Source organism: Fusarium flagelliforme, assembly GCF_020744385.1.
Source record: "Fusarium flagelliforme strain FIESC 12 MPI-CAGE-AA-0113 chromosome Unknown B0J16scaffold_6, whole genome shotgun sequence".
Classification (NCBI taxonomy): Eukaryota; Fungi; Ascomycota; class Sordariomycetes; order Hypocreales; family Nectriaceae; genus Fusarium; species Fusarium flagelliforme.
Window position 1 is genome coordinate 2,876,543 of NW_025763508.1, and position 22,017 is coordinate 2,898,559.

General features: G+C 47.8%; 9 protein-coding genes across 9 annotated transcripts; 5 read left to right on the top strand and 4 right to left on the bottom strand.

Annotated features, from left to right (window-relative positions):
• Position 1: 1 nt before the first annotated feature.
• Positions 2 to 1,750, bottom strand: B0J16DRAFT_243974 (uncharacterized protein; the record flags this gene model as incomplete). The annotated part of the gene is made up of 3 exons (XM_046123070.1): positions 2 to 304; positions 362 to 450; positions 994 to 1,750. Coding segments are annotated over 3 exons (1,149 nt in total), but the record flags the coding sequence as incomplete, so codon positions are not given.
• Positions 1,751 to 2,693: 943 nt separating this feature from the next.
• On the bottom strand, positions 2,694 to 4,354 carry B0J16DRAFT_291567 (uncharacterized protein). Its single transcript, XM_046124290.1, has 3 exons — positions 4,173 to 4,354; positions 4,034 to 4,121; positions 2,694 to 3,983 (listed from the first exon to the last, which is right to left on the bottom strand). The coding sequence occupies exons 1-3, from the start codon at positions 4,215 to 4,217 to the stop codon at positions 2,899 to 2,901; spliced, it is 1,218 nt and encodes a 405-aa protein (XP_045980513.1). The 5' UTR covers positions 4,218 to 4,354; the 3' UTR covers positions 2,694 to 2,898.
• A 520-nt stretch (positions 4,355 to 4,874) lies between these two features.
• B0J16DRAFT_387766 (isoprenoid synthase domain-containing protein) lies at positions 4,875 to 6,374 on the bottom strand (the record flags this gene model as incomplete). The annotated part of the gene is made up of 8 exons (XM_046131700.1): positions 4,875 to 5,088; positions 5,139 to 5,356; positions 5,402 to 5,435; positions 5,482 to 5,741; positions 5,793 to 5,941; positions 5,990 to 6,008; positions 6,064 to 6,190; positions 6,238 to 6,374. 8 exons carry the CDS (start codon positions 6,372 to 6,374, stop codon positions 4,875 to 4,877), a joined length of 1,158 nt encoding a protein of 385 aa, XP_045980514.1.
• Positions 6,375 to 6,939: 565 nt separating this feature from the next.
• Positions 6,940 to 8,440, top strand: B0J16DRAFT_347946 (uncharacterized protein). Its single transcript, XM_046128637.1, has one exon. The coding sequence runs from the start codon at positions 6,998 to 7,000 to the stop codon at positions 8,390 to 8,392; it is 1,395 nt and encodes a 464-aa protein (XP_045980515.1). The 5' UTR covers positions 6,940 to 6,997; the 3' UTR covers positions 8,393 to 8,440.
• A 2,609-nt stretch (positions 8,441 to 11,049) lies between these two features.
• Positions 11,050 to 12,595, top strand: B0J16DRAFT_272849 (major facilitator superfamily domain-containing protein; the record flags this gene model as incomplete). The annotated part of the gene is made up of 3 exons (XM_046123614.1): positions 11,050 to 11,201; positions 11,252 to 11,634; positions 11,682 to 12,595. The coding sequence occupies 3 exons, from the start codon at positions 11,050 to 11,052 to the stop codon at positions 12,593 to 12,595; spliced, it is 1,449 nt and encodes a 482-aa protein (XP_045980516.1).
• A 1,061-nt stretch (positions 12,596 to 13,656) lies between these two features.
• B0J16DRAFT_347952 (Alpha/Beta hydrolase protein) lies at positions 13,657 to 15,153 on the top strand. The gene has a single exon (XM_046128638.1). The coding sequence runs from the start codon at positions 13,675 to 13,677 to the stop codon at positions 15,043 to 15,045; it is 1,371 nt and encodes a 456-aa protein (XP_045980517.1). The 5' UTR covers positions 13,657 to 13,674; the 3' UTR covers positions 15,046 to 15,153.
• Positions 15,154 to 16,490, top strand: B0J16DRAFT_417554 (uncharacterized protein). The gene has a single exon (XM_046133677.1). The coding sequence runs from the start codon at positions 15,382 to 15,384 to the stop codon at positions 16,303 to 16,305; it is 924 nt and encodes a 307-aa protein (XP_045980518.1). The 5' UTR covers positions 15,154 to 15,381; the 3' UTR covers positions 16,306 to 16,490.
• A 555-nt stretch (positions 16,491 to 17,045) lies between these two features.
• On the top strand, positions 17,046 to 18,665 carry B0J16DRAFT_364435 (uncharacterized protein; the record flags this gene model as incomplete). The annotated part of the gene is made up of 1 exon (XM_046129938.1): positions 17,046 to 18,665. The coding sequence occupies one exon, from the start codon at positions 17,046 to 17,048 to the stop codon at positions 18,663 to 18,665; it is 1,620 nt and encodes a 539-aa protein (XP_045980519.1).
• A 62-nt stretch (positions 18,666 to 18,727) lies between these two features.
• On the bottom strand, positions 18,728 to 20,646 carry B0J16DRAFT_291586 (amino acid/polyamine transporter I). Its single transcript, XM_046124291.1, has 3 exons — positions 20,131 to 20,646; positions 19,301 to 20,078; positions 18,728 to 19,251 (listed from the first exon to the last, which is right to left on the bottom strand). Exons 1-3 carry the CDS (start codon positions 20,504 to 20,506, stop codon positions 18,789 to 18,791), a joined length of 1,617 nt encoding a protein of 538 aa, XP_045980520.1. The 5' UTR covers positions 20,507 to 20,646; the 3' UTR covers positions 18,728 to 18,788.
• Positions 20,647 to 22,017: the final 1,371 nt, after the last annotated feature.

The window sequence follows — 22,017 nt, forward strand, 5'->3', positions numbered from 1 at the left end:
AGTCGTACGTAGATTTGTTCCACTCGATTCTGCCGGGTATAACATTCACCAAACAAGCTCGCTCTGGATCGGATGTTACCTCAATCAAAGTGTTGAGGTAGAAACAAAGACCATTGCAGCACGCAGCCGCGGGGCTATTGATCCTCTTTGACCACGCCATGTGTCTGTCTCCACGGCCGGTAAAGAGAATCTCTGCTAGAGTCATTATACTGGGACGTGGCCACGATTGCAAGAGGCCGGTAAAGATAGGGTCGTAGTCTGACTTGACCGTAGCCGATGCAATCTTTCTCCGCATCCAGTATAGCTTCTCAAGTCCAGAGCGAGTAGGGTTTATCTCCAGCCCCTGTTGCATATGGCAGACTGACATGATTCGTACCAAGGTACAAATAGTTTCAATCATCGTTATCAGACAAAATGGTTGGTCTTCCATGTTGTTTGTCGGGTTACCCTCTTCAGAACACACATGGCATGGGCAAAATGAACTCAGAGAAACTATAGACTGTGAGAACAGTTGCACTGCTTCTGTGTATGATTTTCCAAGTGCGGTTTCCATCGACCCAACAAGGCTGGTATTTTCGTCCAATTCCGGAAGAAGACGACGAGAAAAGAGGAAGAATCCCCGCCCGTAGCTCGAAGAGGAAATGGGAGGAGCATCCATTCGCACTCCACGCTTCTTTTCCAGAGTAAGGGTGTCATCTTCATCCCGCATAACAGCGTAAAGAATGCGAGAAGCAGATCCAAGACAGATTCCTGTAGTGCGAGACTGGGTAGATAGAAGACGCTTCATGGGAGTGCCAAAAGTGTCAGAGAGGCAAGTCGCCCAATCTACTCTGCCATAGGAAATAACGTCGTCTTCATGATCTGTCGCGTTAGAGAAAATGCTTCGGCCACTGGGAATTATATAATGCTTGCGGACAATCTCGACTGATTGCGAAGGCTCGTCTATGTATGTGATAACAAGCTGCGCATCGTTTCGTAACTGTCTTTTTGTACCCTGTGGTCTGTAAATGACCGAACCATTTCGATCCTGGATCTCAACGCTGAGGTCAAGAAGCCAATGAGATATGGCAGCCATCCATGCACAATCCGCTCCTCCTGAGAGGAAAAGGCAGTCAAGGTACCCTTTAGATAAGTCAAATATGCCTTTAAGGGCAACAGCAATATGCTCTGGCGATGCACAGCCACGTACATTACAGCAACCGTCTCTGAGACAGAATCTTGACAGGCCATGTAGGACTAGTCCGAAGTCAGTCGGGCCGAGAAGACCTTCAGATGCCTCCACAAGTGATATCCATTGTCTCAATGTTGGCGTTAGGTCGGCTGGTGGGCTATAAAGCAAAAATAGCTCCCTTAAAACCTTTGCAGCAATAACAGTACTATACTGCTCAGTAAGAGAGGCACATATACCGAGGCATGCAAGCCCTTCTGCAGATTCTTGCATACTTCTGATAATATGCTTCACCCCAAACCCAAACCAGAGAATATTGCTGACAGACGGAAAGGCTTTAGCTGCTTGTAAGGCGTCATTCAGGCGACGCTCGCCAACTTGACCTAGTCGAATATTGGTAAAGATAGCCCTAGCAGCGTAGATAGTGAGGGCTTCCACTCCTGCCTTGGAGAGACGTGAGAGGACATCAACACTAAAGCCAACAGTCCCATTTGCCATCGAAATCCAGTCAACCGTGCCTTGCTGCTGGAACCCAACAGCTGAGCCGGGTTGGGCATCTTGCGACAATAGTGGTGCAGATTGATTTGGTGTTGGGTTAGACGGAATAGAAGGCATCGTGTAACAAGCAGCTCCACACGCTTTTGGTGATAAGCTAAACCGGGAAGATCAGAAGTTCGAATAGTAGTATGTTAGCGAGGGCGATGCTTGAAGATGATGGGAAACGGCCGCAGGAGCGGGGAAAGACGATTGAGGCTGCAAGTTGGGCGAACAATTTAATCAGGCGTCCAATCGCTTTCATCAGCAAATGGCATAGGGTGCGTCATTCTTGAGGCTGACCAAAAAGTGATTTCAATAGGTCGATCAGTCCAGCCAATAGGTGCATGTAAACTAAGATACATTGCGCAGACTTGCAAATAAAATTAATTCTTACCTTAGAGGGCTATCAATGGATAAGTTACTTAAGAATATTTAATTATCCCTTGTCTCCAGCCCGCCTGGCGCCCTTCCTGCTGGACCCCTTACACTTCCTGGTCTCCTCTCCCTGTCCGGCCTCCTTAACATTCTTAATGTTGCTGCTTCTCAAGAGCGCCACATTCTCATGATGACTGTTAGGGCTTATGGTGTTGAAGGCCAACTCAATCGACCAAGAGCCTGCCGTGGCAACGGGAAGTAAACGCTTTCTGTCAAACCGCAGCGCAGAAAAGAAGTTGCCGTTCAAACAACCACAAGACGTTGTTCCAAGGGACTTTCGTGCGATTCAGAGTGGGGGACCCAGCTAATATCCTTGAACTTCGGCGCACTCACACACAGCCATACAGAATGCAACCACATGCTTTTCGCCCGTTGACGTTGGATAGAAAGGTCATTTGGAAGCAATGTGGCGATTGTGTATAACGACAATAGTGCCTTACAAAAGAACAATGGTTACATGTTAACTACTGGAAATACTAGTGACGGCATGTTACAATAAGATGTGCAAGTATAAGCCAATGAGTAATGTTGATTGAGCTCTGACATAAAGTCCCCGTTGCAGTACCACCGACAAGTCCGATCCATACGCCGGAAGGTCAATTCTCCTCTAATGTCAAATACTAATATATGCCAGCATATCATCCAATTACTTCGTACCATCCTGCAGATAAACTGGAAATGCGATGGAAGTTGTGTTACAAAGTTATCAGTGAATTCATAAGACATCAGATCGTTATCATTAATCATCTCTATACCCATTATTTCTTTCCATTCATTCCCTTCATTATCCGACAAAGTAGAACATACGAAGTCTTCGCACCCTGTGAAATCCCTCCCAATCGCTCAAGCGTCCGTCTCGCCTTCTCAACCGCGTCTCCATCGCTGACCAGCGATGTACTCAAAAATGCAGCTGTGTCAAACAAACACAGAACGATGATGTGAAATTGATCGTTTCCTTCCATTGCGCGTGATGACCAGCGCGTAGCTATCTCCAGTGCTCTCACGGAATAATGCACCGCTTCTTCCCTCATCTTTCGCACGTCTGGTGCTGTATCGATTGAGAGATTGGAGAGGTAAATTTTGTATGGTTGGAGGATCATGAAGTATGCCATTGCTTGGACGTAATACCGATGCGACACGAGCCATGGCCATTTCTGATCGTTGGATGTGTCTGTGTTGGCAAGGCTGTATACCGCTGGTAGAGAAGAAATGTACTCCTCGACCATTTTCGTATGCGCGCGAATCTCCGCCGGTGAATCAACGCGATGAGGCGTATGCCATCGTCTCGAAAGTGATGAGACAAGATGATACTGCAATCTCGTCGAAAGCGTAGGCGAAGGCGGCGCAACGCTCAAATCATCGGTATCAGCCTCCGAGTCAATATCATTCATAATCATCGGCCGACCAAGAATCAGCGACAACTTCCAATTCCAACAATGCAAAACCCTCCAAATCTGTCTTCCCGTTCTTGAAGTTGCTTTCGCTTCATGATAGCCCAACTCATACGCCTCTTGTATCGCAAGTCCAATAGTATGCCACGCCTCAACAAATCTAGCTTCACCTTGCAACCAGCATATGGAGAGAATCTTCCACTGAAGACTGGTCAAGCTATATGAGCCCGCTGGTATTGAGACTGCGACGCGTTGGGCTGCGGCGTGATAATCTGGGGATTGCGGGGACACGCATGCGCACATCATTAATACGAGGGTAGTGAATTGCGCATCTTGATATTTTTCTGTATCTGATGAAGCGGACCATTTGATGTAGTGTGAGATGAATGTTGTAGGTTGGATTATGCTGCGATGGTGGTTTATGTCGCTGAAGAATGCTTCGATGAGGGCATCTGATTTGTTAGCTGTGAATAAATATGAGCGCGACCGATTTATTACATACCCAAAATTGGCTTGGTTGGTAGAATGTCGAGAATATTCTGGGATTGAGAATTGGCGATACAGACATCTTTTGGCGTTTCTAGCTGATGCTGTCAATCGTTAGCGCCCGTACAGTATCCTTCAGCACTGACTGAACTTACCAGGGACCAGGGCGAAGAATCACCCCAATTGAGATCCTGGTACATTTTGACTTTCGGCGAATCCCGCTAGTCAGAACAATAAATAAATTGTAAATAGATTAAACTACCAAGTTCAAGAAAATGGAAATAGTAAAATGGCGTAAAAGGAAAAGGCCACAGACCTTTATCTTGTCAATTGAATTGCTGACGGTCAAAAAGTCGGTGTTGGCCGAAATAGTTCGGGCAGAGAACATGGCCGAAAGCTTTCGGATCGGGGGCCCCCCGAAAGATTACTGGTCCTGCGAGGTACATAAGGTGTCATCGCTTATTTGTGCGACATTTTACTCCACTGAACTCTCTACTGTCTGGTACTACCAGCAAAAGGAATTGCTAAAGACAAAGCGCAGAGACATGTTTAAATCTGAGAAATGATCATGAGACTTTATTCATGTCGGTAGTTGAATAATTGACGCTCAGACTGGTCTTTCTTTCGGGGAAGTTTAGGGGAGAGTGTCTTCTGACGGACGGCTTGTAGCAGGGTTATCCCCGCAAGATGCAAGGGTAGCGATGATCTTACCTGATAATTTGTCGGGAGAAGTGGAGTCCTGTTTTACAGAATCGGAGGACATTGGATCGGGTATAACATGTTCCTGTCTTACTATCCTATTCTATCCCTGTGTTGATCCTCCCAATCAAAGATATCCAAGTCCGATAATCAGTGCCCTAACTAAAAAGAATAACCAAAAAGTAAATAATAACCACAAGACTCAACACAAACGACCAATCCCCCACGGGCCAGAAACTCTTTGCCCAAGCTGGATGCATGTTGGTGCTACCTGCATACTGCTGCAGATAAGGCGGATTGACCATCACTTCCACCTGCCGAGTCCGACGGATTTCTTGCGCTTGTGAACCAAAGTACCTGCCGGATTGAAAACTGTCACATGTTAGCCACTATCACAGTCGCAGTGTTGAAAGTTAACTCACCTCCATGTGACATTTGCTTGGACTACATTCTGAATACCCTCAACATAGCGCGCGACCTGAGCGTCGATTTCTGGTCCCCAGGTAGGTAGTTGGGTGATAACGCTTGCCCATTCTTTGTAGCGCTCTTCTAAGAGGGCGCCTACGGTGTTGAAGGCTTGTTGGGGGGATTGGCCAGCCATGCGACAGGATGCTACCATGCTGAAGGGGCAGTCGTCATTCTGTAGCTGTTAGCATTGAAACAACCGGAATAGATCTGCACTTACCTCTTCTTTGCGATAAGATAAGATATCATTTGATCTGGGATATGTTAGTCCGATATCGCCAGAGACCTCGGGGAGCTTACAGCAGGACGAAATCGACACCGAGACGCTCTAATGTCTGGATTACAGGATTTTGGAACACCTCGTCTGGTAATCTGATGTCATGTGCATACTCGATAAGATGATACAACGGCGTGACACCAGATGACAGTCGCCTCGTGTGAAGCATCTCCTCAATACTCGGTATACTGTTTGATGAGAAGTGCTTTACATGATGGATCACACCATCTGTGTAGTCCTTCATTGTAAGAGCAAATCTTCTTCGGGCACCAGTGGTTGAGCCCTTGATGATAAGTTAGCAAAGAAAACGTGATAAATTATAGGCTGGACTTACTTGTGATACTCTTCGGAAGATATCATCGTGAGCTTGAACTACACGGATCTTCTTCTTGGTAAAGGTCTTGCCGAGCATGTCTGCCATGAGACTATCGACAACGTGTTGAGCTTTTGTCTGAGCATTTTTCAATGATCCTTCATCAAACACTGTTACTGTCAGTGCATTGCTTGAAACTTGTCACTATGCAAACTTACGGTCATCAAAAGGGAAGACCTGAAGGCAAATAATTAGTCAGGCATCATGACGAGTGACAACATAATTGACTTACCCAGTTTCCCCAATCACACATCGTCTTGAGTTTCTCATAAGGTGCATCAGGAGCAGCAATAGAAATAAAAAGAGCAAAGTCACAAAACTCGACTCTCTTCTTCATCCTAGGTGAGAACTGGCATTTTCTAACATCTGTCAGTACACAATCAATGTACCTGGGTGGTCAACATACTCTGAGAGCCATTGTTCAGAAATAGGCTTGACAGTGCTGTAGTCCTTATTGACACGAGGACTCTGGACAACAAAGCCTTTGAACAAGTCCGGCAGTATGACCGTAGTCTTGTTCTGCTTGGTGGCTGTCACGTGCATGATGAATAATGAAGGCTGACCTCGGCGAGACAAGTTCCGAAAGACACAATGGGTAAGACGTACAAGTACGATGAAGAAATGCATGTTCCCTTCTGGCTTCCTGCAGCGTCATTATATGTTCCAGCCGACACACCAAGACACAAGGGTGCCATCATCGCTGTCAAGAAACGGATCAAAACAGGGAGATTTCGTCACATTGGTAAGGTCCTTTTGCAAGGCTATTGGAAGAGATATCACAAACATACTAAAGAGTAGTTTCTTTTAGTTCATGAAGATCAGAGGCCAAGAAATTTAAGTTCATCACTCAGCTCCCTTCGTGTCATGGAGCAATGGTGGGTTCGGGATGATGGTAACCCGCGGATTAACCCGCGTATTGACCCCTGTAAAAAGGGAGAGGGGAGTGTATGACTACACTCCTCAACATGAGCTTCAGTATGCATGTGAGACTGATTTTGGTGTGTGAGAAACTTGCTTTCAAGGGCTTGGACAGAATGGTACATGATAGCTTTTGGTTCGGTGGTGGATAAAAGGCTGGTTTACGGCACAGTAAATGTCGAAATCAAGATCAGAATCACTGCATCATCTTCACTCTTAAACTACTTGTCCATCTCTCCGTTACTATTATGGATTACTTCAAAGAACCTGTCTCAGGTGATAAAGTCCGCACAATCGGAAACCACACATTCACCTGGACAGACCAACACATTCCCAAATCCCAAACAGATCCTCTACGCTTTGAGTGCGACGAACTCGGCGCAGCAGCAGTCAAGAAGATCCAGTCTATTCACGAACAACTCAGAAGTGAAGGCCATCAAGTCAACAGAGGAGATCTCTTCGAAACACTAAGTCAGTATCATGACCAAGATGACGATCTTTCTCAGCTCTGGCAGGAAACGCACCATGTTCCTGAGTGGGTAGACTGGGAACAAATCGCTCGTGGTCAACGCTTCTTTTATCGCTACGCTCTCGCGAATCTTATTGGCTTCGCTTTTCAAGGCTTCGTTGGTGAAAACTCCGCTTCTACGAGCGTGGTAGAGGTTCTTGCTCGCACAGGAGGGTTCAGTACCCGTGTGTTAAGAAGACGCCTCCTAGAAACCTTTCAACTCGTTCTCCAAGTCACACACTCCCTTGAGTACATCAAGCCAGGTGGCTCAGGCCACAGATCCATCATAAGAGTCAGACTCTTGCACTCCATGGTCAGACAGCAGATCCTCAAGGTAGCCGCGTCCAAGTGCCGCTTCTTCGACCAAGACACCCACGGCATCCCAATCAACATCCTTGATTCCATCCACGCGATAGCTACTTTTAGCTGTAACCATGCTTGGCTGCAACTCCCCTGCATGGGCATCACGCCTGATCCACAAGAGGTAGAAGATTACATTGCTCTTTGGAGGTATGTGGCCCATGTGATTGGTTCACCGCAGGAATACTACACCAGTGCTGCACAGGCCAAGGCAGTTATGGAGAGCTTAGCTTACAACGAGCTCTTCGTGACACCTACGTCAGTGGTGATTGGGCATAACTTTGTGGAAGCGCTCAAGGATCTTCCGCCGATTAACATCTCAGACGGGTTCATCCAAGCTGCAAGCCGTCAGCTGAACGGACATGAGATCTGCGATCAGCTTGGGATGGGAAGACCGGGATTGTACGCGTATGCGTGCTTTACCGGGCATTGTTGGATGGTCAGTGTCTTGGCGATGATGCAGCAATGGATCCCTTCCTTTGACGAACGGATGATTCAGTTGTGCAGGGAGGGATTACATGGTGCTATCATTCATAGTAACCAAGGACTTGGGGGTGGGTCTATTCTTGATTTCAAGTATGTGCCTGATGGGAGGATACAGGGGAAGGAGAAGAGTGGGCGGATGGAGGGGATGTTGTGGTTCTTTGAGCGCCCTCTGGAAGTGATTTACTTTGTGGTGTTTGTAATTGGATGTCTTGTTGTTCTAGGGGGGTCACTAGGCATAGCGCAGTTGGTGACAGTTGGCATATCAGGGTCGCAGCGATTGTTTCTATAGGTAGTAATGTTAGTTCGTAATCCACTTAAAGTTTATGCCGTCGGCAATAGTTTGTTTGCTATCGCAGTAACCGCGGGATATACCGTTGTCAGCCTTGAATGTAACGGTGCACGGACACGATCAATAGCTTCAGGCAAACGCGCCATCAAGGGAATCTCATGAGGCAATGATTACGCCAACTGACAAGAAATCCACTGACTCCGTAGTTCAACTGAGACATCATGACTCTCCCAAGATCTAATAGATCACCACGATCTTACGTGGCACGATCGATCCAGCACGAACGCCAAATTTCTTTGTTTGTTACTACAGGGAGAACAAACAGGATAGCGCCACTTGGAATGAGAACTCGGTTGTTCAAGGTTGATTCGTTGGGGTGCGAAGTGACAGGTGGGTCAAAGTGCAGGATCTGCAATCACTTACAAGGGTTCTGTACGCCATCATCAGAAAACCCCTGTTGAGCACCTGCACTTTCAGCTGCTCCACCTACTGGAGATAGTTAAGAGATGTCTCACAGGTCATGAACCAACGAAAAGTTCATGTCGTGACCTAAACCTTGGTATTCTCGAGCTAAAAACTCACGATCTTCCCCACCAGCTCCCTTTCACCACAACCGAGTGATCCGCGCCTGCCAAGTTTTGAGTCTCAGCTGCGAACTGCACAATCTGTCTCTCACTTAACCTTTAGCTTTGTGCAGATCTTGATGAGGCCTTTTTTGTTAGGGTACCATTGACTCGGTTCCATGCAAGGACTTCCACCTGTCACTTTCAGGGCCGTGCCGCGAACCATTCAAACCATTGTGACGTATTTGTTAGTGCCGGCGTGATAGGTCAGACAAGGGTGATGATTTGTAATTGTTGACAGATGAGCATGAGATCTGGTGTGTGAGACAATCCGGACAGCCGGGTGAGTGAGAGGCAGCCAAGTTGTCCTGTATTCCAGTGCGGAACGAGGCCGCTGTGCGTGATTCGATATCACCCGAACTGGTATTTTGATGGGTATGAGTGTCTTCAGAGAGGTCAGATGGGATGTGTGATTGGCCCTTCGAATGCACTGCCATTCTTCGTCATCGCACTGTCTTGTAAGATATGCAGAAGTTGACCCGAAGTCGGTGCCTGTAGAAACTGGTTCTCATGCTGAATGGGGGAAATGGAAGGCTTTATGATCCTCTTGGTAAAACTGGGATGTCTAGTGTGACTTTCCCATCATATTCCTGCCCAAAATCATGATTATTTCTGGTGATAAACCAAACATTTTGGTTCGCACGATGTTAAGATTGGCAAGTCTTGGGTTGCGAGAAGGTTGACTGACGTTGAAAGTGGTTGTCATTTTCCATGTTATGTCAATATATTTCTAGAGATCGACTTCAGAGCACTTCGACATTGAACAAAGTTTGCATCTTTCGACGACTTCGGAAATAATTTGCCTGTTTATTTCGTGTTGCCTGTTGCAAGATCGTAATTCATTTCGATCGGGCATCAATGCAGGGTAAGTTGCGTGGTGTTGTTATCTCGCCTAATTGCAGGTATCGATAAGACGATAAGTGGATAAGATAATGGCGATAAGATAGAGTCCCGATACCGGATAAGTGTGGCGCTGAGGCTGTGCTCAAAGCTGAAACTTTGGAGATAATCCGAATTTCCCTTTTCAGTAAAGTCGATGATATCGCGAATCAGTTGGTGTTGATTCATCTTGTAAGCTTACTGACACCAAATTCGGGATTAGCTTGTATAACCTTGATGCATAATTGTGACGTAGTCTCTTAGACAACGAGCCGCAGAAATGATAAGAGACGAAATAAGTTGGTCACCTTATGCGACTTTAGACTAGCATTTAGGTTGCTTTACTTTTGGCAGCTAAAGCCTTAGAGGACATCTCTTCTGTTACCCACCAGGCTAGCTATCATTTGTCGTTGGCGTCAAATGCTACTCCAGTTTATTATAGCAACCTGTCTCTGTCTGCTCGTTGGTTTGGGGACTGCGCCATTGGTCCAAGCATGCCAAGCTAGACCTGCATACTACCAACCAGCGACAAGTATCATTTCAATCAGCTCTCATTTACCAATCGCAATCACGATATAGGCGGTAAGTAAGCAGGTGAAACAGTTCTGCAGTCAGCGGGCATTTTACTAGATGGCTGCATCCGGCGGATTGGCGCGAGGTACCGGCTCCCAGGGCTGATTATCAGTCAGCGCTAAGCCCTGCAGCGACGTTGATGCTAGCTTTATACGGCAATCTTGATTATACAATGGCGTTTATCGTATATCATTTCACCCCATCAATGGTAAATGCAATTGATGCAGTGGCTCAAAGAATCAGCCTATCGCGTCGAAAGTATTCTCTATTGAGGAAATTGTCGCGCTCGGAAATGGGCTATGTCAGAGTGCACCGCCATCTGATTATGGAATCAACCATAAACCTGATATGAAGACGGTGATGAAGATGTGTATATAACTACCTGACTTGGCGCCTTCATCTAGACTCCATCACTAATCATTGCTTTCTCCACAGACCAGTCTTTCGCTACTATCTTCTCGATTAACAACCACCTGTACAATGGAACAACAAATGCACTCCAACATGGTCCATTCACACATGGATCAACAAATGCATTCGAACATGGACCGATCTCAGATGGACCGTTCCATGGACGGCCGCATGACTCCAGACGACGAACATCAACCATGCCTCCGATCAAACAACGGCGGAGGACACAGCCTCTCCCCAACAGACCCAGACAGTCCCATGTCCTGGCCCTTTTTCCAAAAGGCCTACGTTTCAGCAGTAGCCTTCTTCTTCGTCTTCACCATGTAAAGCCCTCCCCTCTCCCTCCTCTTCAATCTCAAACTAACATTTCCAGCATGTACGGAACAACAACATACACAGCCGCCATATCCGCCATCCCCACCGCCTACAACATTTCCCAACGCACAGCAATTCTCGGGTTCACACTTCCCTTCTTCGGCGTCTTCTTCGCACCAATCTATACACCGCACTTAGCAGAGCGCTATGGCCGACGACCTATTTACTTTATCAGCTTTCCGCTATTTCTCATGTGTGTTATTGTTATTGGTCTTGCGACTAAGGTTTCGACGTTGCTTGCTTTTAGGTTTTTGGCGGGGTATTTTGGTGGGCCTTGTGTTGTGCTTATTGAGGGGACGTTTGCGGATGTTTGGGATGGGAGGAAGACTGTTACTTATTATTCGTTTTTGACGTTGGCTTCTTATCTGGGGGCTGCCGCTGGTATGTATTTCCTTCCCATTGATTTGGCATCGCTAACAGTGTTGTAGGTCCCATCATTGGTGGGTTCGTTTTCGAATCGAAAGGACCAGCCTGGCTCTCATGGGTAACACTCATTTTCGGAACCGCAGCTTTGGCTTTTGGATCCTTCATGCCCGAGACATACAACCGAGAGATCTTGAGAACTCGCATTCGCTATAACAGAAGCGGTATTAAGTTACCCTGTGCTCAGAGCGGCGTCACACAAGCGGAGATGGCACGGATCACCTTTCTTACACCTATCAAGATGCTCTTCCTCGAACCTCTCGTTACTCTCATCTCCCTTTATCTCGGTCTCAACTTCGCCGTCGTTTTTCAATGGTTCATTTCCGTGCCTATCGCGTTGGCTGGAAACTACAACTTTGACGTGAGCGACTCTGGACTAGCCTTCATCTCAGCTGTCGTCGGCGTCATCCTCGCGGCCCTCTCCTGCATCCTCATCGAAGCCCTTCTATCCAGCTCAGCCAAGAAAAGCACAGACGCTATCGAAAAACGTCTCATCCCCGCCATGTTCGGCGTCATCCTCGCCACCGGGTCTCTATTCTGGGTAGCCTACACAGCCAAACCCTCCATTCACCATCTAGCCCCCATCTCCGGCACAGGCGTGTACGTCTGGGGCAACGCCATGATCCTCATATCATTCATTTCATATCTCTTTGATGCTTATCCACCTGCTGGGACTTTGTCAGGCCTTACTACGGCAGCGTGTTTCCGATTGGCTTGTGCGGGAGTTGTGCCCATTTTTCTACCTGATATGCTGACGCATTTGATGGGAGATTGGACGTTTAGTCTTTTTGGAATCATCTCTGGTGTTATGGGGACTTTTCCTTTTGTGTTGTATTGGTTTGGACCCGGTTGGAGGGCAGGGAGCAAGTATGCTGCTAAGTGGAAGTCTATTCCTTCTGAGGCTCATGCGATGGAGTAATGGTTACCCCGTCGCGGCGGTTTGATCTATCACTTGGTTTGATTTGGCGATATTCGTTCTTGCTTCTTTTTTATTTGTTCAATATTTCCTTGTTTCTGTTATAGACTTAATCCACTCTTGTTTTTATCTTTATCTTAAACTGCGATTCTGAATCACTTGTTGAGCTTTCTCATCCCCAACTTGCCAGCAGATAAGTCCTTGAATCTGGAGTACATACCCTAGAACGCTCTCCAGTTCTAGAACTCCATGTCATATCCTTGATGCCCCGGCTGTGCACATCCCACCCCTCTATCATCGTGTAATCATGGAAACTTAGATCCTTAGTAAAGTCTTATGAAATCAAGTATCTGCTTTCGTCTATTAGGCTTCTGGATAGATAGGCAATTGGAGGCGCGGGACGTGCACAGCCGGGGCATTAAAGGGATAAGATACTCAGGGTTTTGTTCTCAGCCGCTCTTCTCTTCCCAATGACATGGACAAGGTGACCACCGCAAATTGCCAACGCCTCGATAATGGATACAACTACCTCAATTGACAACCAACAAAACTCAAACACTTCTTCAGCATAAGATATCCCACTATCCCATCTCGGACTCAGGGACTTTCCGAAACTTTAAGTGATATTTAAGTCGTTAGTCATGCTGCATCATCAATTCACCAGGGTCGCATTTTACTTTCCAGAATAAAGTTAGCGAGAGCCTTCGCTTACAACGCGACCCTTACCTAGAACAGCTACTGTTTCCACGCGCTAAACTATAGATGGTATTTGGACGTGGTCTATGCTTAATTCAGGGCCTTTTCATGTCATTACGTCCCCAGAGAGGCTGGTGTTTACTTTACGGTCCGATCAATCGTCTTGGCAGATTCATGCCAGGATGCTGATCATTACCCGTTTATGGCAGTTGTTATCCCATTTCTTGACCGTTGACCTGGACGATCCCGCATAATTGACCTCGGGAATGGAGCGACGGTAATTTCTAGCGGGGCGGGGACGACGATCATGTTTATTATTTATACAACTTCAATCCTCTCCCTAAATCAATATCATCACTCACCATCATCACTCATCACTCTTCAACATGTTGTCCAAGTATCTCATCACCGCTCTCATTCCCAGCGCTCTCGCTGCAGCTCTTCCCTTCGCAGACGAACCCAACCACTGCGATGCAACCTGCCAACTCACCTATCGCCAAGCTCTAGCCGGTGAATCCGCCAAATGGGTTAACCAAAACATCACCACCGACCCTTTCTACTCCAGTCCCGCCAACGTCTCGGATTACTCGGCTGGTGATCTCCTCAAGTGGGAGGAGATTTCCCCAGCTCAGGCTGCGCGACGATGGACTGTCCCTGCTGGTGTTAGCCTTACGCGCTTCTTCTACATGACCGAAGATATTGATGGAAAGGCTATTCCTGCTACTGGCTTTGTCCTTACACCTTACTCGAACCCTCTTGGAAAGGATAAGCCTTTCCGCACTATTGTCTGGACTCACGGTACTGCTGGTATTGGCAGGAACTGCGCTCCTTCCAACCATCGTGGTTTGTACTATGAGTGGCAGGGTCCTTTTGCCCTTGTCCAACAGGGTTACGTTGTTATCGCTCCCGATTACGCCGGTCAGGGAAGTGACATCCCCCAGGGCTTCATGTACGAGTCCGGTGCTCTCCACGCTGGTGATGTCAGCTTCGGTCTCAAGGCTGCTCGCTCCGTTCTTGGCAAGAGCATCACCAAGGAATGGGTTGTCGTTGGTCACAGCGAGGGTGGAATGACCGCATGGCGAACTGATGAGCGTGAGGCCATGGAAGGTAAAGCTACCGGTGGCTTCCTCGGCGCCGTTGCTCTTGCCCCTGCTCTCCAGCCCATCAAGCTCATCCCCGAGTCCTTCCGCCGCGCTAAGGATGGTCCCGCCGGCGACGTCGTCTCCATCTTCCTCCTCGAGTCTGTCTCCAAGCTGTACCCCTCCATTAAGGTCGAAGACTACGTCACCGACATCGTCGCCGAGCGCATGGCTCTCGCCAACCAAGGCTGCCTCATCACTGGCGCATCTCTGTACAGCGGCCTTACCGTCAAGGAACTTTACAAGAACACCAGCTGGGTCGAGCACCCCGACTTCAAGGACTGGCAGAAGCGCTACAACGGCGCTGGTTCTCACAAGCTTGCTGCTCCTATGCTTGTCATCCAGGGTGAGGGTGATATCCTTACTTACCCCGAGTATGCGGTGGAGGACTTTGATGACAAGTGCAAGGAGTTTCCTGAGTCGACTGCCGAGTTCATGTCTTTCCCTGATCTTGACCACGATTCTGTGTCCCATGCTGGTCCTGCTCATTACATGCCTTGGATCGAGGATCGATTCAACGGTGTTAAGCTGCCTAAGGGATGCAAGAAGACCAAGATCAGCCCTGCTACCAAGAAGTACTCCCTTGTTGCCCTTCCCTGGTCTGCTGATCTGCGATAAGATGTGAGACGAATGTTGATGATTTGTGGATTATTTTATACTTCTTTGTAAACTATTATTTCAATGTTTCTATTATAGCACATCTATAGATACAACCAAGCAATCAATTTCAGCGCTTTTCTGCCCTACTTCCATGTCTAGTAAATTAATCTGGTCGCGCATATTACTATTCAAAAGTACCGGTGTCCCTCCAATTTCTCCTAATTCCTTCCTTGTACCGTTATGTCCCATCTCGGTTCGAGATTTGTAGTGGCTGTATTGGTCATTGTCCGCTTAATTCAGCGCTAAGAATCGCAGCTGAAAAAAAGGCGCGGTGAAAAACCAGCCCTGGCCTCCATGGACGCCTTGATGAAGTACGTCCATGTCTGCAACGTGCCAGGTCCAGGTGTGGTACCAATGCCTGCCGTGTATTCTATTCCAGGGGAAGCAGAACATCAAGATATGACCGGTTTTGGAAGGCAGATCACGGAATTCATTCCTGGCGTCATGGCAGAAACAGTCTATCCCCAGATGCCCCATTCCGACAAACTCCAATTCGTGCGCAAGATGGCTCTGGCCTGGCGGGGTGTCTGGGATTTGCCCCTCCCATCACCTCCCCGGATAGGCGAACTGATCGCGGAAGACATCGACGGCGTTGTCTGTGTTTCTGTCGGACCTGACCGGCACTATTCCCTCGGTGGACCCTACACGTCGGTGCGCGAATGGCTCAAAGCTCGAATTCTATGTGCTGTTGACAGCTTGGACAGAACAGAGGGCATCGACGACTACAAGGAAGAATACATGGTTCCTATCCAAACATTTGTGGGAACTCGATTGGACCAGATCCCCGAGACCGTGGAGGAGTGTCCAATCACTGCTCTCCACGTCGATATGGGCCTTCACAATGTGATTGTATCGGCAGATGACCACAAAGACATCAAGGCCATCATCGACTGGGAGTTCTCCGACAGCGCCCCATTTCTCGCAGCTTACGAATGTCTCGACATGCTTTTCCGATACGGAGGTCCCAACGGCTTTGGGACTGAGTATGCGCAGGCGGATGAGCTTCGAAGCGCTTTCTGGGAATCGATTCCGGAGTGGGAGGCTCATTGGGAGAGTCAAGGAGTGAAGGATTTCATGGAATGGTTTCGGTTCGCTCTTTTCTTACAGCCGCGCTATGCCGATAAGAACCTTTCCAAGGCTGGGCAGAAGGAATTTTGGGCGGAGAACATTCGCGTTGTCGAGGGCATGGTGAAGAAATATGGCGAACCAGAGAGCTAAGCTGCTCTGTACTTGGGCTTATCGGTTACTAGTCGTATGGCAATTATCTAGTACAGGACGAAGGCATCTCATAAGTCATCAAGTACCTCGAAGTCGGATATCAATAATGAGATGGCAACATCAGGAATAAATTCTAGTCCAGATTATCCTTAGCAAATCAATTGAGACATCCGTACCCTGGAGACATGGGATTCCACTTGACGGTACTGAAGTGTTTAAGTTTCTAGATATTTTCGTCTTCTGAATTGCCTCTCAACTTCTTGTGTAGAGTGGTACGGCATTCGCTCATGCTGGTCGCTATGCAACCCCATCGGCTCCCGTGCAACGACACATCATTATCATCACAATCAATTCCCTCAATTCAATCTCCCACGATAGAGATACCATATCCGACTGTCCGTACCCGCCCTCGGTAAACTTCCCATCCGTGACCGGAGTGCCAAGTCCGAAGGTATCTTGGACATCCATCGTGAGTCTTGGCAGGTAAAAATCGCGGGGTTGGACCGCGTCACCATTCGCCAATTGATCCTCCGTACCCATATTTCGCGGAGATCTTATAAGCTTAAAGATAACAACGGGAGAGACTACGACGAGAAGGGAAGCTCGATCGGTCTTTGAGTCGGACTGAGAACCTGATTGTCGGGTTCTTGACTCAATTGCCTGGTCATTGATTTGATCGCCGGGTATAAAAGCTGACGTAGGTCCTGTTTTTGGGGGTTGGACAAGTACGGCAATTCATCATGCATTTCCTCACCATTACTGCCCTTCTTGGGACAGCGGCTGCTCAAATTAAATATGCCGACAATCAAGTCCCCTTCGTCAAAGAGTCAGAGGAAATCTCTGCCAACTTCCCTGATGTTGATGGCAAGCTCTACTCACCCGCTTTTCTCAACCCCGATGGCGTGAACAAGGGTTTCGCCAACGGCACAGCCACTCCTAACTCGCAACAAACTCTTGAACAATTCCTTGCGACGTTGGCATTAAGAAATGATTGGATGACGTATCACAACCCTACCTTCTCTTCAGAGGAAGGACGGTCCATTCCTTACGTTGTCCTCTCATCGTCCAAGTCACTTCTTCAGACAACGCGCATGGCTGGCAATGCAACCAACAAAGTCCGCGTGTGGTTTCAGAGTCATGTTCATGGAAATGAGCCAGCGGGTGAAGAAGCTATTCTCGCGCTGCTTGGAAAGATGGATGCTGAACCAGAGTGGACGGCTTCTATCTTGGAGAAGTTGGATATCATGGTTCTGCCGCGTTATAATCCTGATGGAGCGGCGTATTTCCAGCGATACTTGGCGACTAGCTTTGATCCCAACCGGGACCACACGAAGATGGCTTCTCAGCAAACCATGGACGTCAAAGCGCTGAATCTTAAATTCAACGCTCATCTTCATCTTGATTGTCACGAGTACGGTGCTCTTCGAAAATTGACATACGATAACAAGACGTTCTTGCCTTCGCAGGACAACCAATTCTCTGCGTTCAAGAATCCCAATGTCCACGAGGATATTCGATCTCTTGCAGAATCTCTTTTCGTGCCTGAGGTTCATTCTGCGCTGAAGGACAAGAACCTGACCACAAGTGGCTACGTCGTTGCATTCCAAGAAGAAGGCGAGGGAATCCGTCTCCAGGACTTTGTCACGGATACACGTGGTGAAGTCACCGTCTTCCTAGGCCAGGGTCTCGCCTTTCTATCCGAGACGCGAGGAATCGGTATTGGAGATCAACATTTTAAGCGCCGAACCACAGCTGGCCTTACTGCTGCTGTCACTCTTCTCCAAATAGCTGCTGATAACGCTGAATTGATCTACGACACGGTCGAATCAGCTCGCGCAGACTTTATCACCAACGATCAAGAGATCATCGTTCGTGAACAACCCCGCTGGTCAAACGCAACATGGCCCTACATCAATGCTGAAACAGGCGAACTCACCGAAGTCCCCGTTCAGTTCGGCAACAACACACCTCCCGAGTCCAACCTCACGCGTTCCCGTCCCGAGGCGTACATCTTCAGCCGCGCATGGGCGCCTGCAGCTACCAAACTTCGCGCAGCCGGTCTTGAAGTGAATGAGCTAGCAGTTGACTTTGAGGGAGAAGTCGAAGCCTACAACATCACCACAGCTACGCTTGCGCCGACCAAGTATGAGGGTATTGCGCTTACCACGGTTAATACCGAGATGTTTACTAAGACGATGAAGTTTCCTGCTGGGGCTTATTGGGTTAGTACTAGGCAGCAGCATGCGGCGCAGGCTTTTGTTAGACTTGAGCCGGAACATCCTGATGGGTTTGTTACGTTTAATATTTTCCCTGTTAGTGCTGGGGATGAGTACCAGGTTTACCGTATTCCTGCTCAATGAAAGGCTTTCAGATGAGGGACGAGATGAGAGGCAAAGCTTTCAGTTCATGTACATATTTAATTGGCGAGAATTAGAACAGTAAAGACATTATCGCTTAGCAAAACTTTTGAAGAGACTCATATCTCATGTGGACTCCTGCAGTCCAACACCCTGCATCTTAACACCCTCCACGAAATTAACAGGAGGTGTATAAGCCTTTCTTCCATGCACAACATACGCAATCGCCGCAATAATAATGACACCAAACCAGATCAAAGGCGCCCAATTAGCCGTCGCGGTATCAACAGGCAAGGTAAGCGGGAAGCAGCACAGAATGACGATAAACAAACTGTACAGAACAGAGAACGCATTGATGGCCAGTCCGAACCGTCCCAAACTCCATCGTGCATGTGGGAGTTGTTCACCCTTGATGCGCTTGAGGAGAACGCAGCCGATGCTGAGGAGGTAGGTGGTCATGATGCCGAGAGTGGATAGGGAGACGAGGACGGTGAAGGCGACTTCGGAACCGATTTGGATGAGAGAGAGGAGGGCGGCGCCGATGGACATGAGATAAACTGCGTTGAAGGGCATGTGCCATTTCTTGTCCCTGGGAGATATTAGTATCTTGTAAGAGTGGGATAGGGGGTACAGCTTACATGTGACCAATCCATCGTGAGCCAGGAAGACCCTGATCTCTTGCAAAAGCCCAAGTCTCACGCGCACAAGTCGCAAGAGTCGTAACATTACCCAGATAAACCAACAGCCACAGAATGACATTGAAGAAAAGGTTCAAGCTCTGCGACCCAGTTCGATCAAAGAGGGTGATGAACGGCCAGTCTGACTCAATAACCGGATCAAGAGGACCGATGCAGAAAAGCATGGTAATGAGCATGATGAATCCAAAACAGACATTACCCACGTACGACCACCAAATAGCCCTAGGCACGATGATACTCGCGTTCTTGACTTCCTCGGATAAATGCACGATAGAGTCTGACCCAAAACAACACCAAAGAACATAAATCTGCGAAGAAATATACGCAAAGCCCATGTTATCCCAACCACTCTGATCAGTGAACTGAGTAAACACATCACTCGCGTTATTCTTATCACAAAGAACCCAAAGAGGAATCATGACGGCGAAGAACCCAAGGATATGTCCGATCAAACTCGCTGTTTCGAGCTGAGGAAAGAATGCGGTGCCCCATGTGTTGAACGCGATGGTGATGACGATGACAGCCCACATTATCAGTGCGATTTGCCATGGTGTGAATGCAAAGTCCGGGTTGGTTACGTTTATGCAGGCTTGGACTTGAAAGGCGATTGTGTAGCAGCTACTTGCGAAACTGGCGAGCCAGCCTAGTGTTGTCATCCAGCCTGATGCGTAGGAGAGGACCTTTTGATACTTTGGTGGCGAGAATTCACTAACCCAGTCTGCCGGCCGTTAGCAAAATCCCTACTCAATTAGCACAGAGAGAGGACTCACGATATTGACCACCAGAAGTAGGCGCCATAGAAGCCATCTCCGCCAAACTCGCCACAACAGCACTATACGCGATAGTAGTCGTAACAAAACACCAAAACACACCCGCATACCCTCCATTAGTAAATCCCGGCGCGAGCGAAATTAAAACGAATTCCCAGGTTGCCATATAAATCGCGACAAAACCTATAGAAGACCATAGTGAAAAAGTACGCTTGAATTGTTGCTTTTTGCCAAGACGTTGCATGTCAAGGTGATCTTGGTGATCGTTGTGGAAGCCATCGTCATCGTCGCTGCGTAGGAGGGTGTTGGTGGCTTGTTTGGAGAAGTCGACGGCGTGGGAGGGGTCGGTGGAGGATTTGGATGATGAGTCCGTCATTGTGGCGACTCAAGCCTCACTGCAAAAAGAGAGGATTAAAGACTGAGGAGAGGGACGGAGATGAGAGAAGGGAAAACAAAGTTCAAGGGATCTCTTTTTATCCAACGGTGGCGATCCAAAAAGCCCCGCCCTGAAATTAGAGACTCCCACTAAATCTCAGTGAAACCTTAGTTTCTGTCCTGCGATAGGCTTGTCTCGATCCTTCGCAACGGGTTTACAGCCTTTTGAGGCTCTAGCTTCGGTTGCAGCCGCAGGGGCTAAAGGACCAAAATAGCACCCCTCAAATAGTGCACTAGACTGACGAGACTATTCTGTCTGCTACTTTCTCGGCGGAAGATCTCCCAGAGAAAAAGGCCCGCGAACAAAGCTTGGCCTCAAGGGAGGATTATTTGTCCGAGGCCCGATTGGTTCAGATCCGGACGGTTTTAGAGCGTTTGTGGATACGGGTATAAACGGCATTAATGCTTCGGGCACCAGTGTTGGAGATGAAGATCCTTCTGTGGTTCTATCCACTGTCGTGAGACGGTTTTATTTTCAGGGTCTTAAAAAGGGTTCAGCGCGCGGCAAGCTATGATCAAGATGCGGTCTCACCTCTAGGTGAATGTTTATTATTGTGCGACGGGGTATAAATCTGGACAGCGCGCAGTTACTGACCTGCAGCGTTTATGAACGGGTCTCAATAAGGACGATTTTGGTATTTGCAATCCAAGGTATTGCGTTAATTACACAAAATGGCCTAACTTTCTACTGTGATATGACCCGAAAAACAACTACCGAGAACCTATTCATAGAGTAAGCATAGTTGATTTGTGCCTTGCATGTTTATGTACCCAATTTTATCGGTAGTTAACAAGCTTGGCAAACTTCCCCGCTACAGCCTTTTACTGATATGAGAGCAGCTGACTCCTCAACTTCCTAACAAGATTCTAAGAACAAGATCCTTCTCATACCCATTGCTGCATCAGCTCAAGTCTACGCCGGTTGTCCTCGCCATCCATGCCGTATCTCTTTGCGTCATGATCCACATGTATTCTGCAGCCATCTTCGATGGGGGGTCCATTCACGCTGGCTTCGTGACGCGATGGCGGAAAGGCTTTTCGCTGTGGCCATTGAAGGAGTACTTCAAAGACTGGCTCTGGCCTCAAATGCAACCTGCCGCTTGTATCATCTGCATTAAGTATTAGGCTAATGGCGAAAAGACGCTAAGGCATGATTTTCTACGACAGGCAATGCTAAGCGAGTATGACTGCAAATGCCAAGCCTCGTCCTTACGTTTAAAGAATATAGAATAACAACCACCCGCCCACCAAAAGACAAAAGTATTCGACTGCATCGGCTCTGTGAAGCAGTAGGTTATACACCTACAGAACGGCAAAATTCAAAGACAACCATTCTTCATTAACATCGATGTATATGAAGACATAAACCACCTGATTTGCAGATTTGTTCTTGTGGAAAGTCTCTATCAAATAGTCAGGATATAGGGACTGGGAACTAGTGGACTCCGGTTA

Coding starts and splice junctions, on each gene's coding strand:
- B0J16DRAFT_291567 (XM_046124290.1), bottom strand. CDS start 4,217: ATGTACCAGGATCTCAATTGGGGTGATTCTTCGCCCTGGTCCCTG. Junction 4,122..4,172: donor ATTCTTCGCCCTGGTCCCTG/GTAAGTTCAGTC, acceptor AACGATTGACAG/CATCAGCTAGAAACGCCAAA. Junction 3,984..4,033: donor ACCAACCAAGCCAATTTTGG/GTATGTAATAAA, acceptor CTAACAAATCAG/ATGCCCTCATCGAAGCATTC.
- B0J16DRAFT_347946 (XM_046128637.1), top strand. CDS start 6,998: ATGGATTACTTCAAAGAACCTGTCTCAGGTGATAAAGTCCGCACAATC.
- B0J16DRAFT_347952 (XM_046128638.1), top strand. CDS start 13,675: ATGTTGTCCAAGTATCTCATCACCGCTCTCATTCCCAGCGCTCTCGCT.
- B0J16DRAFT_417554 (XM_046133677.1), top strand. CDS start 15,382: ATGGACGCCTTGATGAAGTACGTCCATGTCTGCAACGTGCCAGGTCCA.
- B0J16DRAFT_291586 (XM_046124291.1), bottom strand. CDS start 20,506: ATGACGGACTCATCATCCAAATCCTCCACCGACCCCTCCCACGCCGTC. Junction 20,079..20,130: donor TACTTCTGGTGGTCAATATC/GTGAGTCCTCTC, acceptor AACGGCCGGCAG/ACTGGGTTAGTGAATTCTCG. Junction 19,252..19,300: donor TCACGATGGATTGGTCACAT/GTAAGCTGTACC, acceptor AATATCTCCCAG/GGACAAGAAATGGCACATGC.